Source organism: Triplophysa dalaica, chromosome 1 (assembly GCF_015846415.1).
Source record: "Triplophysa dalaica isolate WHDGS20190420 chromosome 1, ASM1584641v1, whole genome shotgun sequence".
In the NCBI taxonomy this organism is placed as follows: domain Eukaryota; kingdom Metazoa; phylum Chordata; class Actinopteri; order Cypriniformes; family Nemacheilidae; genus Triplophysa; species Triplophysa dalaica.
Genome location: NC_079542.1, coordinates 33,575,509 through 33,592,941, shown reverse-complemented (window position 1 = coordinate 33,592,941; position 17,433 = coordinate 33,575,509). Strand labels below are relative to the sequence as shown.

The following is a 17,433-nucleotide window of genomic DNA, read 5'->3' as shown; positions in this document are numbered from 1 at the left end:
TACAACCAGCAGAGATGTAGTATTTATATGCCCACTACTATAAACACACATACATGATAACAAAGTGTATGAAAGGCGGTTTGAAATTAAAACAGTGTATGCGGATGTGCTGTTTCCTTAAAACGCAACATCATCACCCCCTGCCCTGGCATGCATTATATATCTATACATAATAACATTTTTATACGTTTTACCGTATCAGTAATATGCAGATCTTGTAACGCTGTAGTGTGTATGTTTTATCGGGCAAACGTACTTAACACTTTTACACAGAAGCACTACAAAATCACCATTTGTGTGTCAGATATTATTGCGACATACCAGCTTTCCACAGGATTTCAACTAAAACAACACTTAACCTCAGGCTGTGATTCACCACAACATCTTCCGTTTTTCCATCTGAAATCTTATGGTTCTAATTTAGCAGCTAATGAAAACTGGAAACCGAATGACAATTACTCATGTTATGAATCGCATGTGTTATTGAGTCAACAACCTTTTTAATTCCCAGTTCAAAGGCTTGTTTGGCGAGGGGTCCCGGCCCGTCCACGGTCTTCCCGTCATCGTCTGGACCCCAGCTGGCACTGTAAATGTCAATGTAGTCCGGCCGTATCCCCAGAGACTTGGCTTCCACCACGTCTGTCACATCTCCATCGAGCATTCGAACACCTTGAAGGGATAAAATAGTTTTTTAATTTATATCTGTTTGTTAATATTTTTTGTGTTTTCTTTCATTTAGCAAGAGGTTCTGTTTTCCCAACACATGAAAGTGCATGCCGAAGGATTTGCCCTTGAAGACAGTCCAGATGATTGAAATTAAAATTATTATTTTCCACTCCACTTCTTCACAAAGAAGTTTGACTCTATCAGAGAGCAAGTGTCTCTCCGCTGTGGTTTCCGTGCAACGATGGACGTCATCTTATTTAGTCCAAAACAATTCTGTCAGCCGTAGATTTGTGGATGGCAGATTGTGTATGGGTGTGCTGGGTTTACAGAAGCCCTGCAGGAATCTTCACCTGCTCTCGGCTGTGTTAAACAGCAGATGGTGGTGCTTTATTTCATCTTCTTGAATGGGAGATGCAAACAAACCAATGAAAGATAGGACACAGAGCACACACACCTGTGAAAGAGCAACAACCGCTCATGCATCAGATTTGCGTCATGTGTCAGATTTATCCGACTCTTGTGAGTCCTGTAATGCACTGTACAAAAAAAAACAATTCAATGGATTCAAGCAGCATCTCCTGTGTCTTTTCGATTATGACTGTTCATCAATCAATCGTATCCAGAATAAAAGTTTGTGTTTATAATAATAAATGTCTGTTTACTCTGCATATTTGCTTTGTATTTATGAACATACACTGTACACATACATGTATATCTTAAAAAAACTGTTTATATTTTAAATGATATATAGATATTAATATATACGTGCAAATATTTAATAAATATCTACATGTATGTGCATGTGTACATGTTTATGAACACAAAATAAATATGCACAGTACACAGACATACACTATTATAAACATAAACTTTTATTATGGATGCGATTAATTGTTAAATGGAAACACAGCTTGAAAGCTTTCATTTCTTCACAACATTTACAAAAATTATACAACCATGCTTCCTACATTTTCACTATAAAAAACATGCTTCCTTTTTCATAAGGTGAACAGATGAGCCAGAAGATGAAACGTATCTGCACTTGTACAGTACAAAATTGGATTGTGATATTTTTATTATTAGCATTTCCTCCAATTGAAAACATCACCATTTGCAGGTCAGCGTTAACCAAAGTTTATCAAAATGTGATTTTTTTTACTGGAGCTTATGTTTCCGATCTACACGCGTATGAAAAAGTCAATAAAACAAAAGTCTAGTGTGAGCGCAACATCAGTTAAATTTCTAGGACAAAATAAACTTGATAAATTTGCTTCATTTAAAGATGCAGTTCATCCTCAGGTTAAAATTCCACATCATTGACTGGAGGAAGCCCAAATTAGTTTGCACCAACACGAGAAGTAAATAATGTAAAGTGAACTGTGACTTGAAATAAAACAGAAGTCAATGAAACCATATGTAATTTGTTAATGTGTGTGCTCGTGAAACTGAACATAAAGCTTGACTGTATAATGTCAAAATATGTCAAAATGTTTATTCTACAACATAATGTTTCCTTCCATGAAACACCTCCAAGAAAAACATCAACACTTTATGACGTTGCCCTCACTTCTTACAAGCTGCATCACACCTCCACTTGATTTTTCAACATCAACGGCACTACGTAAACAGGCTTTAAACGCTTTTCTGAGAAAAAAGGAACCTTTTCTACATTTTCACTTTACAGCCCAATCGAGATCAGAAATGTCATTATAATCCGATGAAGTCATTTACTTGAATCTCACCCAACATTTAGCATAGTGCAAATTTAGTAAAAGTGATAGAATAAAGCTATTTTCTGCACAAGATGTAATATTTTGGAAACCGTACAGGACTTAATGTGTTTTAAAAGATTTATAGCCAACACTTTGATGTGATAACAGTGTTTGCTAAGCTTGCATCATTATATATATTGCTCATATCTACGGTTAAGTGACAGACATAAATGATGTCTCAGATGGTTTCCAATCGAAATAAAACGATAAAAACAATGACATTGAAGTCATGATGATGCACCGATAAGAAATTAACCTCTGGTTACTTAACTCATTATTTCAGACTGACTCTACCTTTCCCACCCATCCTCGCAAAAATCCAAGTCACCCTACAAGATGCTTCTAGTTAGCATACATAGTTACATCCCTACACTTTCACGCCTTTAATAATGCGAGTCCGAGGTTTGGTGATGTGGTTCTTGCCACCTGCTAGTACAATAAGGAAATATTAACGCCAGCGTGCACAGCTGCAAGCAATCAGAAAACCAGCCCAGATGGCTGCTGGGATATTATGACACCGGCGTTCTGATTAAAAGCCATCAGCATGTTCACGGGATTAATTGCTTATGAACGCGTGAATGTCAAGCCGCTAAATTAATGAGATCTGTTTCTCTCCTCTGTGCCTCCGGACATGTCACTGGTTTAATCCTGCACACACATGCGGAATAATCCTGTTTAATCTGCCCCCGCTGCATCTAAATTTGGCCATATTTTTGGTCAATTCAGATTTGAAACTCATATTCTAAATTTCAGTGAGAGTAATGTATTGAACACAGATTACCTCCTATGCGGGCGTTGTAGGCGATGCCCACAATGCAATGCGAGTTGTTGGCGGCAGCTGCAACTTCCCCTGCACATCGCGTCCCGTGCCTGACAAAAAAAAGAGAAGATTATTTCACACCAACAACACTGAATCCACTGGATCATTTAAACTGGGCATTGTATAGTAAAACTGAAGCCATGAACTGAAGAGATGAAAATATCAGTGACATTAATGTGTTTTATAGGCAGAACAAGTAAAAACATTTAGGACCGGATAGTGAAGAGAAGACAGAAATCATATGGGATGAGATCAAGAAAATAAAACAAGCGTAGACTTGAACTTGGGACGCCCAGAAAGGTATTGTGCAACATGTCAACTAACAGTCCACTACAAAATTAGACCAAGAACGTTTGTCATGTTGAAAGCTTCACTTCCCCTTTCCTTCCATCCAACTGAATTCAATTCAATTACAGATTATAAACATACTGGTTTATATGTAACCAAAACACTGCAATCCTACACAAACATTTGTTTAGATGTACATTAAATTTTACAAACAAAATGTCTGAGTGTTATCATTGCCTTGTATAAGTACTGCACAATAATATACAGTATAAACATAATTAGTATTGTGCAAGTTCTAGTTTTCAAAATCCTAACTACGACAAAACACAGATTTTAGTGTTTTCAGATGAATATATTTACATAAAGATTTCAGAACATCTTTCAGCACATCATCATGTAATGAATGTGAAAATGCATTTTTTTTTACATTCGAAATTAAGCTTTTTTGCCCGACATGTGGAATTTGTTTTTTAATTAGTAGTATTACCCTTCAAATTGAGCAAATTAAAATTGTGAATCGAATACATAACTTTTTTGCTAAAATTTTGCAAAAACTCCCATATATCATGAACAAGCTTTTTGTCTCACAAGGTGTTTTTTCAGGCAATTCGATAAAGGAACTTATAGCAAAACTGCGCTGGAAACAGTTGAATGAAGTACTAACCTATCTAATCTTATATAAGCAATAGTGGGTTAATAGAAGGAATACAGAGACATATAGACCCCTTCATAAGATGTAAACACAAAAATTCAGAAGCACTTCCGGTTTCATTATTTTATTTTAAAATTTTACATACATAATTAAATCTTAAATATGTGTATTTGACATTTTTTTATTCAATTATAAATATTCTTTTGAATGTATTTTGTACAAACGTTTGTTTAGTGTTGAAGAATTGAACAGGAAGTTCTTCTGAACCAGCGTTGTTAACATTAACAGAAGTGGTCTCTGGACATTTTTCACAGTAGGTGGCGGTATGCACTTCTAAAATTGGTTTGCAACCAGTGTTGGGTAAGTTACTTTGAAAAAGTAATTCATTACTAGTTACTAATTACATAGTCAATAGTAAGTAGATGACTGTACAAATGACTCTCTCCAAAAAGTATTTAATTAATTGTAACTAATTACTTTCTATATCAACCTTGATTAGTTAAGTGATTCAAGGCTGGATATGAAACGGTTCTTTTAATTTATGCAAATAAATAATATAAAACTATATAAAATAGTATTATTAACTGGCCAAAGTACTACAAATATGAGAATAATACATTAAAGCTCAAATTTTAAAGTTAGACTTTGAATTATGTCAGTTTCACTATTGCCCACACATGTATTACACAAAGAATTTATTTTAATTACATGAGAAGTAACTGTATTTCAATTACAGAAAACATTACAGTAATCACTTACTTTAGTTTTTCAAGGGAAATGTAATTAAATTACAGTAACTTATTACTTAGTATCTAGTTACATCGAACATTGTTCGCAACCCACGACAAAACTAAAGAAGTTTGGACAAAATAACTTATTGCAAGAAAAACATTGCATTACAGTTAGATAACATTGAGCTGCTGTCATTTCTCAATATTTATTATCGACATATAGAAAATATCGAAATATTTGTTTAAATCTATAACCGAGCTATAGAGACCAATCAGAGCACATCTGAAAACTCTGTGTGGTGGATCGGTTAAGATGTTAACTTGAACACTTTTTTTTCCGATTGAGTCATGAGTTCGATTACTTGGTTGGATGTAAAAAGCTTCAGTGTTTGACAAAAGCACAAATTTCTTTTGGAGTTTCATTTTTAAAGTGAATATGTGGGCACAACCGCTGTATCCAACACACAGTTAACACAGTGAATACAGAGCACAGGATCTCTCTCTCTCTCTCTCTCTCTCTCTCAAAGCAGTCTCTTTCAATAGAGTCTGAATGAATGTTCTGCTCCGGGAGACACGGTCCACAACTGAAAAATTAACTGAACGTCGCATTGTTTTCCGGTTTCACATATCAGGATGAGTATAAAGAGAATAACGCTTTGAAGTTCAGCCAGAGCTCTTGGCAGAGTTCATTGGTAAACAAGCAGCGTGGCTGAAGAACAAGCATTAAATCAGGTGCTTATCAAAGACGGAGGCTTTTCAATTAAATCCACAACGCCCTAAATCCCGCGGGATTGGATTGGCTTCGACGCTTTGCCACAAAAGAAATTCGTCTTATTCTGCTGACATGCGAAACCACAAACGTCCAGTGCAACAGCTTTATTTGTGTGCCTCTAAATATCTGCATATCAATTCTGCTTTTAGCAAGACAAACTACGTGTATGCCATAAAGTGAGCCGTCAAAATACCTTTCAAATAGCATTGTTTAAAAATTAAAAAAATATGTTTGCCTTGAGAAGGATCACAGTGAAGCAACTCCTGGTGTATGTTAAGTGTAACATTTGAAACTACTGAGACATTAACGACATAATTTATGACCCTTTCTTTCTCATAGGATTAAACAATAACAGATTTTCAAACCTGCTTCAAAGCGAGACGTGTTTGTAGCAAATGAAATTTCACAATAACACTCAGAGTGAAGGACTCACTTGTTTTCGTTGCTGGAGTCGTATCGTGGAGTCGGGTCGTAGTCGTTGCCGTTAACATCGTAGCTGGCAAGCTGATCCTAAAGGTCAAGAGGTGAAATGTATGAATAACTACAACATTTAATAAACTTCTTTATTTTTTGTATTATTTTACGTAATGTACTTTAATAATTTGTCTTTTCAAAGTCTATTAATTTTTTTTGTTATTAATTGAAAGTATGTCGCCAAATGAACAAGGTTACTGATAATCTCACATAATTCTGGGCCAGATCCGGGTGGCTTCTCTCGATACCGTCGTCTAAGATGGTGACGACCACGTTTCGTCCCGTGTAGCCTCTCTGCCAGGCCGCGAGGATGTTCATTTCTGATCGACAGCGGTTGTTTTTATCGCTACAGTGCTGGAGGACAAAATCACGGACATCAATGCATGTTCAATGCCTGGAAATGCCTGATATTTCCCCTTTCTTGTAATCCAAACATTTATTAATTCTATGACCTTACAACTGAATTGGTCTGTATAGAAATATGTCACTGCAAACGTCGGCATAAGGCTGTAAATTAAAAAGGACAGTGGATGTTTATTCAATAGCAGAGGTTTGTGTGTCCTTGAGATTCCCATTTCAGATGCTTTTCAAGGCAGTCCTTGAGGACACAATCAACAAAGACGTCCCGATGTGAAGTCAACATCAGAGGAAGGATGGGACGAGATCTCAAATCCCTTTCTGCTGTTATCTTAATCTTGTAAAAACAAATAAACACTGAAAGTGCTTTAATGGATTAAGCACTGATCATGTAGTGTTTGATTTCAGTGTATGGACGGTAAAAAATGTCTTAGTATCTTGAAAAAAATTGATATATTAGAAAGAAAAATTAAGATTTTAACTCATTTAACGCTGCGTTGAGGTCTAAAACATATTTTAATGCATTCGGAAGCTTGTCGCAGCTTCAGGAAATACAAAAGTATGTATGTATCTCCATATTTTGCAGTTTTACTTTGTTCCACAAAGCCTGGTTTTGCAAATATCTGAACAATAAAAAGGACTAAAAAGTTATTTTTAACTTTGATGACAAAAGTATGTAAAAAGTGCACCAGTGTTCCTGAAAATACACGAATAAGGACATACGAGGTAACAGAAGGACAGTGATGATATAAAACAGTGACATAATATTCAGGAAGAAATTATGCATACAGAATCTCTGATTTTGCTAAGAAATTATGCTGTATGATGCAATAAAATATCTAATATATTGTAAATCTCACCGTGCGAGATATCATCATTGGCATATCGAAATGTAAAAATAAAAATGGTTTGAATTTATACGAAATGGCAACCTTGTTAAATAGTTTTGCATTGCCGTGAGATTGTGTTAGAGAAAAAGAACAATGATATAAACCTCTCTAAAGACTCTTTCTAGAAAAAAATCTGCAATGTTTCTGAAGACAATAGCGCACATGTCTAACAGGAACATACTTCAGGCAGTTCAACTTTTACAGCCCTTCTGACTGTACTAATAAAACAACATCAGCTTGACTTGAAGTGTTCTGCACGGTATAAAAAACTTGAGAAGTAAAACTAGAACAGACTTCAGATCGAGAGTATGTGAAATATGTAATGTACTAACAGTGTACCACATGTTGGACCATTTGGGATCATTGAAATGAATGTGGTCGCTCCTGGCGTGCCGCTTCACTCGTGACTTCACCACCTGCTGCTGAGCCCAATCCACCTGCGGAAAGAGCCGGAGTTCACAGCGTTAGTCTCCCCCTCACATCAAACGCTCAACAGTTTACAAGCTCCGCTTCCTGCGCTTAAACATTTCTGCCAGTACGCTGCCCGTGTTTAACCACGATTTAACTTTTCCATAACACATAACATTTGAATTCATCGCTTTCCAGTAGAAACAAACGATGGTGCTGTATTAAAAAACATGCTAACACCCTAAATCCTGTCACCAAAGAACTGAGATGTTGACAATTATTTTATTGAAATATAAACCTCACTCACATTATAGTGAAATCAGAGCGTAATTCACTGATTCCTCAAAATAGTATTTTTGCAAGCAGCAGAAAGCTGTCTGCATGTAACGTGCTTACAGTAAATCCAAATGTCATTTACTCTGCTGCGCATAATAGCACCAAATTATTAAGAAACACAATATATTGATCCGTGTTCTGTTTTCTGTCATGTGGAGTGCACATTTTCGATGACGAAAGATGAACACAAACACACCAGGGTTGGACAGAATCAAGTTGAGTCTGAAACCAAACCAACACTGCTGGGGGGCGCCGGGGGTTTTAACACGAGGTGGCATGGCATCTCACATACAGAAGCCATTGGCACATGCCATTAAGTATTGTGTCACATCCGGTTTCTAGTGGCATATGCCTATTCAAGGGCTCTGGCATGTTCCACTATTTAGTGACACGTCCGGTTTCTAGTGGTTATGGTGTACTATGGATAATTGCGAAAAGGATGCATGTTGTGGAATCTCCAGGAGTAACTGAACGTCTGAATATTTCGCACGTTAAAAAATAAATACGACCTCGCGTTGTGTCAATCACATTTACATAATGCCTCTGATATTTTCCCATGTCATAAAAAGGTTTGGACTTAGATTTTCAGATTTTTTCGAATCCACAATCAAGTTCGGACAGAGGCAAACGAGCACAATCTGAAAACGCCCTTTTTGTAATTATATGGTGATATTTTGCACCACTTCTGGCTGTAGCTGTATCCTTTCTAGCAACAACCCTTTTAACAATCCAAAAAGTTGTCGTTGATTGAAATCAAATCCCGCACTACATTTTTTCACATTTCAGAGGTTGTTTCATTCGAGTATACATCACGATACGGAAAAGGGACAATTGATGCTTCCATTTCACGCCGACTTTAAAAGTAAGTTGCAGTTCTAGGCTTTAGCCACTAGAGGAGCAACATTTACATAGTGTAATGTAGCTAGCTAGTTTAATATGTCATAATATTATATCATTTAAAAAAATATGTATATATATATTATTTAGAAAACATTTAACTCCTAACTCTGATTCATCTCTTGTGGTAAAACACACAGCCAACCGCATGTCAGACCGAAAAGATGTCCTATGTGAGGACAAAACAAAACAACTATTGGAAGTTTGTTTTCATTTCAGCTGGACATCTTTTCGCTTGCGGGTACAAAACATTTAGTGATGCCTCGAATGGCCTCTGCCTGTGGTTTGACACCGCTGAAACGGGTTGTTGGGTATTTGCCACACCACACCATTTGTACACATGGCCCGGGGCGAGATACGATCAGAGGGCCGGCATCATATGCCCTCCAACAGACCTGGACTGTTTTATTACTCCCCAAATGCCGGAGATAATCTTAGCAGGAGCAGGCCGCCTTCCAAAACCAGAGAACAGCTTGACTCTGAATGCCTGACTGCTTTTAAAAAGTGAAGTCTTGGGCGAAAGTGCCTGCTCTATATATTAATACGTCTACGATTGGAGAGGTTTTAAAATTTCTCTACATTTGATCTTATTTGGTTTTGTATTGTGGTTTTCAATGGCGAATAGTTTTGTTTCTTTTGTCTTTTGATCTCAGATATTTCTCCTGAGAAAAAACAGTTTTCTGAGATAATTTTTGAAAGATATGTCTCAAAGATTTGTCAAGTCTGCAATCAAACGTTAGGCTGAACCAAAGCATGTGCGCATCCATTGTCAACAAAACACAGACATCAGTTTCACTCACCGCATGTCCGGCATCTTTTAGCGCTGGGACAGCTCCATATATCAATTTCAAACGATCTCCAAATCCAGTGTTATATCCACAGTTTATATTACATTCATCAACCAAATGCAGTGAACAAACAAACACCTGAAATTCGTTAACGTATCCTGGAGAATTGTCCAATAAGGGTCTAAGAAAAGTTGTTAAGAAACCGTCGTTTTTTGACAAGTTGACCATGTTAAGCTTGAGAAGACAGCACGTTTAACATTGTAAAGAAGTCAGAATGCATGAAACACTTTTTCGTAACAGGAACTTTTTTGATTTAGAAATGGAAACTTTAACCTATTTTTGAAGATCTCAATAGGAACTCAAACATCTTTCTTCACATTTACTCAAATCCAGATTGTTCAACCTCTAAAATCTACGTTTTTGTATGCTTCTCTTTTTTCAATTTTAAGAGACCGAGAACTCCATCAAATAAACTGAACTATGAAAGAGCAACATTTTCTCAACATTTTTATCATCCTCCAGATGTGAATCACAAGTCTGCATACCGGTCCTCAACAGGCATCAATTCTTCATGTCATCCAAGGTTCAACAAATTCACATTTCACCATACTTAGGAACAGTTTGGAGTGGATCTGTTTAAATCAAACTTGTTTTCGACCATGATTCTCTGGAATGTTTTCACTAAAAAAACATTTGAAGCTCTTGATGCGACCAGAGGGTTCAAAGGGTTTGGAGCGGCCACGGGAGTCCAGACTTACTTTCGGGTCCATGTGGATGAAGCTGTGAGCTCCTCTGGTGGTGAAGGTGGATCTGCGGACCACTCTGCTGTGATGAAAGTGGTAATGATGCTCCAGACCTCCGATCTACAGAGCAACAACCACACAAGCATGAAAAACAGCAGGTAAAAGAACAGCAACACTTCTGTGGAGGGCATGAAATTATCTGGCAGGTATCTCAACCGAATTCAACAGATACAACAGCACAGATTTCACTACGGAAAGATTACAATTCTAACAGCTCATGAATCTGAGTTAACATACAGCAAACGATGGGTGGTGACACAGAGAAAGAAGATGACTGTACATAATGCCCTCAAGAATTCGCTGAAATATTCTCATTTACAAATATTTGTAAGTGCATTGAACATCAAATTCATACATTTGTCTTATTTTCCAATAAAAAAAGATTAGATCCCAGCCAAAATGTATTTTTCTTATCTCACCTCATGCAAAAATAAGTATACTGTTCTTCAAGTTAATTTTATTGAGTCTGTTTAAGTAGAGTTCAAGTATATTTTAAGTAATCCAATGTATTATACTAAAGAAACACTTGGAGAGTTTCGCTACTACTTGGTGCTAATCTGATCCCCTTTTAAGTTTATAAAAGCGTACATTTTAAAGCCAGGGTGTCCGATTTCTGAATTACGCTTGTTTAGACAAAGCAAATCAGCAGTAAGGTGCACAGTGCAGTGTGCACAGGGTGGACATTATAGTCAAGCCGAGCGCTGACGAAACCGAAAGATGGAGGTAAGGGTGTGTCTGTTTTGGTGATTTGAACATCAACAATGGCTATGAGAAATCAGACATCCCACCTTCAAGTGTAAAAGTAAACGCTGAGTTCACGACTAGTCTGCAACTTTTCAATTACTACTAAGTAATCTTATAGGTAGTTTACTACTTCACTACTTTTTTTAAAGTAGCACATTTTATGGAGTGTCCGACAACAAGTTTATGTACAAGGTGTAAAAACCCTATTATGTCGTAATAATAGGTAGTTATTCTTACCATACTTTATGTTTGACTCACATATGATTGGTTCTGCGATTCATCCGTCTAATCCCCTACTATCTGCTAGCCCAGTGTCATGTGATTGGTCAGACTGTGCTGTCGGTTGTGATTTGTCAAATGCAAACGGAACGCCTATCATAATAACGAGCCTGCTGTGATTGGTCAAACGCGTTCATCATGTGTCGCAAATGGAACGCCTACCATCATTACTAGATTACGGTTTACAGGTGTTTGGATATTATATCCAGTGTAAAGAAAGAGATGGCAGGGATTTTACCTTACCAGTTTGAGCCCGAGTCTGAGGAAGAAACATCCGAAGACGATAGTAGATAATAGATAGACAATAATAGATTGAACACTTAAACTCCACTCCTGTGAAGCTAACAGGTTCAAATAAGGTTGGTATTTCCCCCTATTTCAAGGATAGTCATTTAGCATATCCTGCAGTGAACGTGTCAAGATTGTTGAAGCATTTCGGTGAAATGCATGTACATTAAAACCCTGGGGTTATACTCCTTTGGTGTCCTTTGAAAAATGAATTGTAACCATTGTTTCCTCAGAAGTTCTTCCTTTGGTAGTTTAAATAATACGGACTTAGTTTCACAACGTAGAACAAAGGTTCTAGACATGATGCACACACATCACGAAAAAACGCAAAACTTGGGTGCTGCATCGTATTATGCTGCATGTACATGTCTTTTAAGTTCCAAGTTAAGTTATCTTTAAAAGTATTTTCTACTCAATTAAGATAGTAAACACAACTACAGGTCAAGTATAATTCATTATACATTTATAGAGTATATCTCCATCAAAAGATTGAGTACAAGTATTGAGAAAACATACTAAAGACTTCTCTGGAGAATAAGTGTGTGTACTTTAAAAGCAAACTTTAAAAATAAGTATTCTGATAGCATCCATGATTTTTTTAAGACTACTGAATATTACCCAGTTCTGCTTTAAGAATTAATTAACCAAATTTCCAAATAATAATAAATGACTGCTTAAAAAATTGTATTCAATTGTATTTTTGCCTTCAAGCTAATTTATGTGACACAAGGACACTTAGATTAATGTAACAGAGAACTGGACAAAACTAACTTTCTTTTTTCGACCTCTGTCTCTCTTCACTGACATGACTTGTCAAGTAAAAACAAGACAAAATGCATTTGCTTAAACTTGATGTAAGCAAATAAAACCTTGAGAAACTACGCTGTGCTTTTAAAAGAGAAATGAATCCTGACAGGCTGTGATGGGCACTGAGCTATTTGCAATTTCCAATCTTCTCCAAACAAAGCTTCATGGCTTTGATAAAGACTTGAGGGATTTGTTTGAAGATAAGTGACATCACAGCCATTAATGTATCTGCAAGCAGCAATTACAGGCCCAAGCACTGAGAGCACGGGTTCACAGGGAATACAATGTGACTGCAAACATACAAAAAAGGCAAACTGGTTGTGAACATAAAGCTTGGGTCCTTCCAAATAATTAAAGGAAAGATTCAAAAACTAGCATAACACACAACACGGACATAGATATCACAATTTCAAAGTGTAAGAGGTCAAACAAATTCAGATTCATACGTTTTCAATATAAAGACAATATAAACCACCTGTGGCCCAAGATTCTGGGATTTGCTCCAGACTAGGCCCACCGTGACCCCACAGAGGATAGATTCACAGTAAGAGTGAGCACACAGTATCAGATAAAAGGCATATGGTTTGAATATAAATACAAGCATTATGTCTATAACTCTGCATACATTGTCCTTAGACCAATGAAAAGTCAAGAATATTATAATAGTATTATATTATTATTAGAGTAGTATATACATCAAGTGCTCTGCCCTTATAAGTGTGAAAGGAAAATATGCTATTGGAACGCATGCGAAGCAGTTTCGCAAACTGTGTATTACCAGTAATAATGTTGTAAATAACGTTCAGTTTCTTGCACAGTTCGATCGATTCACTTAAATAAAACGTAATTACATTGAAAGAAGCTGCAGGGATTATTTTTATGTTGCCTCTGTCTGTGCTTTGAACTTTTACAGACATGATCCATGAATAACCATAGACCACAACTCCAGGTAAAAATCTTTATTGTTCTACCCAAGAAACGATGTCAAATACATCTTGGATGGCTTTAGGTTGAGAAATTGATCAGCCAGCTCCTCTACAGATTAATTACAGTTAATGCTAATCCAATGCATTTTAGGTTATAAATGTTTTGCATTTTCTGCATGCAGTATCTGGGGCTTTTATTTATTAATTTCAGCATTGCGGGGCCTCCACATGATTGAACAGTGCTGGAAGTGCATAAATGGATTTAACTGGAAGCTCATATTAGACAGACCGAACAACACATTGAAAGGTTATTTCGTCTGAGTAGTTGACTGCGGTTATATGTTTTATTGTAAAGATGTGTTTTGTTAAAATACGCTGTTTTCTATATAAATCTCCAAATTTGATTATGAATTATTCTTAATTCATAAAATAGCACAGACTATAGTAACGAGTAACTACGCTGAGTAGTTTTGGGGAAGAGTAATTTACACCCAATTACTTTTTTAACACTAGTACTTTTACTTGTAAGGGAGTACAATTTCAGCAATGTAACAGTACTTGTACTTAAGTACACATTTCCAGTACTCTTTCCACCAACATGAGTAAATAACTTTTACAGTCTTACCGAAGTGCAGGCCCAGATTAGCATTTTATGGAGTGGATTTTATTTTGATCACTAGGTGGTGCTATTATCACATTTGGTCGCATGTGATGGATGGAGGAGCTACCTGCCGACGTTTTCCGTCAGTTCAGTTATTTAATTGTGCGTAAATCATTCGGTACAGTCAGATTTTTGTTTATCGTAGAGACAAACGCTGCACCAACCCTGACTTCAGAATTTAATATGGCTGCTCAATACTATTGATGGGTCGTTCGTGAACGATTCGTTCATTTTAAACGAATTTTAAATGTGACTCGGGAAGAACGAGTCGTCATCGGACGTGATTCGTTCAGTCGCGCATGCGCATTGCGCAACATGCTCCGGACGTTTAACAAATGCAATCAGAGCCGGAAAGAGAATTGATTAGTTCACCTCTCGAGTCTTCGGGTTCGAGTCGTTCGGTCTTTTGTCATGTGACGTGACAGCTTTGGACAGATAAATTAGTTCATTTACAACCTTAACAAACGGGTGCATAGCCTAGCCCTAGTGTTTGTTTATTGATAGACAAAGACGGTGAAATGAAAAATTAATCAAGATAAGAGGTGAGATAAGCTAATCATAGACGAAATACCAAGGTAAACAAGTAATTAATCTTTTCTGTTTATTATAGCATTATAGTTTTGTATTGGTTGTAATGTGATCAACGTTTGCATAAGTAGTAGATTTGTTAGGAAAGTGACATGTAACATTTTAATTATACTTTGCTAAAATGAACGAAAGGAACGATATGACTCGAAAAAAGATTCGTTCATTTTGCTGAACGAGACTCAAAGGTCCGAGTCAGTAAAATGATCCGAACTTCCCATCACTACATACATCAACCGTAAGTAAAGCACTAGCATATATTCTTATATTTAACATGATCTCATACCAGTTGTGTATATAATACATCATATAATACATATATAATACATCAAATATCTAATACAGCTACAAAATGAGTTTTATCGGCTTATGTTGCTGCTACTTCCCTCAACGCATCCATCATGGCTTTCCGACTCAACTCGGTTGTGACGTCTCACCAATCATTACGAGAGGGAGGGGTTTATCGACGGCGCACTAAATAAAACTCTGTAGAATAACGGATTCCTCTCTAAAATAAATGAATTATAATAAACAATAAATACAAATTATAACGAATGAAACGTTGAAATACAAAAAGGACACAACACCCACTACCGAAGTTCATCGCACGCCCCCAGGTTTCTGTTTGGCTAGCGTCTAATATATTATAACTGATTATATTTTATTTAATTGTTATTATTATTTTATTGTATAATAATTGTATTTAATAAATACAAATGTTGAATTTTGTTGTATATTCATTTTATTAAATAAACAATTTGTTAAAAGGGTCCTGTAAGTAGTTCGGTCCCATTTAAAGAAACCGTATGGTACACTGACATCTAGCGGTTGAGCTTGGTGTCGAGAGACAAGTTTCGTCAAGTAACGATTCTTCTTGGCTTGTATGTGAATGTGTACCGGAAGTTCAGTTGGGGTCGTTTGTTAACGTTGTCAAGATGAAACCGTCTATAGGTCACACGAGTACATACGTGAACAGTACACACTTCTATGGAACTTATGTATGTGGATGTGGACGCGCACATGATTTTGAAAACATCCTGAAATTCGTAGTCAATCTGGATGAACTACATCCGCCCAGCACTCACTGATGCATGTTGACGAAGGTAAGCACTGTTCGTGATGGGGTTTCTGCCGCTAAAGTAATTTAATACCAAAGCGTAATTGGATAAGTAATATATTTTAAAAGCAATGTCTTTCAAATCTACGCGAGTAAAAGTATGGCCTGTTCCTTAAACCATACAAAAAAAAATACATTTGAGAGCACTTGACAAAAGTGCACGAAAACTGCATGTTTTTGATAATGACCTCGATCAGTCCAGTTATGCATGTCGTTTATAAAAAGCCTAAATGTGCTCACCTGACCCAAATTAGCAAAGCCATATTTTGCGGCGAGTGTCTCCGCTTCTTCTGGTCCTCCCGGGATGCGAACAGCCCAGTGGTTCGTGAACACGCTCCGAGCGCGCGACGCTTCCCACAGCCAAAAAGTTGACAAAACAAAAACAACCAACACGTCCATATTTCTCGTGCTTAGTCCAGGATGTTATCACTGCGGAAACGCTTCAGGAAGGACCGGTGTCCTCAAAACTCGCGGAAAAACGACACTGTTGATGGACGTCAAATGCTCTTAACTGCTGACACACGATGCGTCCAAAACATATGGTGCCAAAGAGGCATCCTCAGCCTACTCCAGTATTCTTCTCCCTCACACACACCACTTCGTCGCTTAGCGATCCTTTTGGGACACAAGTTTAGATTAACCGTAAACATCCAACAATTTCAGGATGAGGATGGATTGCACGACAGCCAATAACGAGTCTTGTTATCCAAGTCTAAAGAAGAGAGGAGGATGCGCGTGAATTGAGGTTGGCAGCACGAGCGCATCGCGCGTCTTTATGCGTCTGGATGAGCAACTTCACATAGACGCCAAAAAATCCGTTTTCAAAGCAAAAAAAATGTATGACGTGTTTATTTTGAATAGACTGCAACAATATTGCATGTAGGAGGATGTAGACGCTTTTTATGAAACGCACAATTCTCAGTTGTCTATAAAGTGTAGGGTATTTACCACAAAAAAAGGCAAAGAAGAAAAACACATTAGACAGCTTAATCTAATTTTCTTTCTTGTCCAGAACACAAAAGAAGATCTTTTGAATAACGTTGGTAACCAAACATCAATGAGCCCCATTGACTTTCACTGTATGGACACAAAACCACCTAGACGTTTCTCAAAATATCTTCTCTTGTGTTCCACAGAAAAAAAACATACAGGTTTACACATGATGGTGAATAAATGACAGAATGTTGCCATTTGCACGCAAATGAAGCGCATTGCCACCTGTCTCTATGAAAGAAGAAGTCATCATAAGTGATTTGCGTGATCCTTCATCTATAGTTTAGTATACTGTCCCAAGCTGCATAATACAATTGATTCAAATGAATTCACAGCCAAGCTCTGTTGGATAAACTGTGAAATCATTCTCTTTTTTCTG

The 17,433-nt window shown here is 36.9% G+C and overlaps 1 protein-coding gene across 2 annotated transcripts in view; it reads right to left on the bottom strand.

Annotated features, from left to right (window-relative positions):
• pcsk6 (proprotein convertase subtilisin/kexin type 6) overlaps nucleotides 1–16,824 on the bottom strand; it is a 52,401-nt gene extending 35,577 nt beyond the window's left edge. For both annotated transcript variants that reach the window (XM_056737567.1, XM_056737575.1), the window contains exons 1-7: nucleotides 16,302–16,824; nucleotides 10,610–10,714; nucleotides 7,755–7,859; nucleotides 6,386–6,529; nucleotides 6,135–6,211; nucleotides 3,220–3,308; nucleotides 497–669 (exon numbers count right to left, since the gene is read on the bottom strand). In XM_056737567.1, coding sequence (XP_056593545.1) covers nucleotides 497–669; nucleotides 3,220–3,308; nucleotides 6,135–6,211; nucleotides 6,386–6,529; nucleotides 7,755–7,859; nucleotides 10,610–10,714; nucleotides 16,302–16,460 — 852 coding nt within the window. In that variant the 5' untranslated portion in view covers nucleotides 16,461–16,824. The remainder of the gene's footprint in view (nucleotides 1–496; nucleotides 670–3,219; nucleotides 3,309–6,134; nucleotides 6,212–6,385; nucleotides 6,530–7,754; nucleotides 7,860–10,609; nucleotides 10,715–16,301) is intronic.
• Between the last annotated feature and the right edge of the window lie 609 nt (nucleotides 16,825–17,433).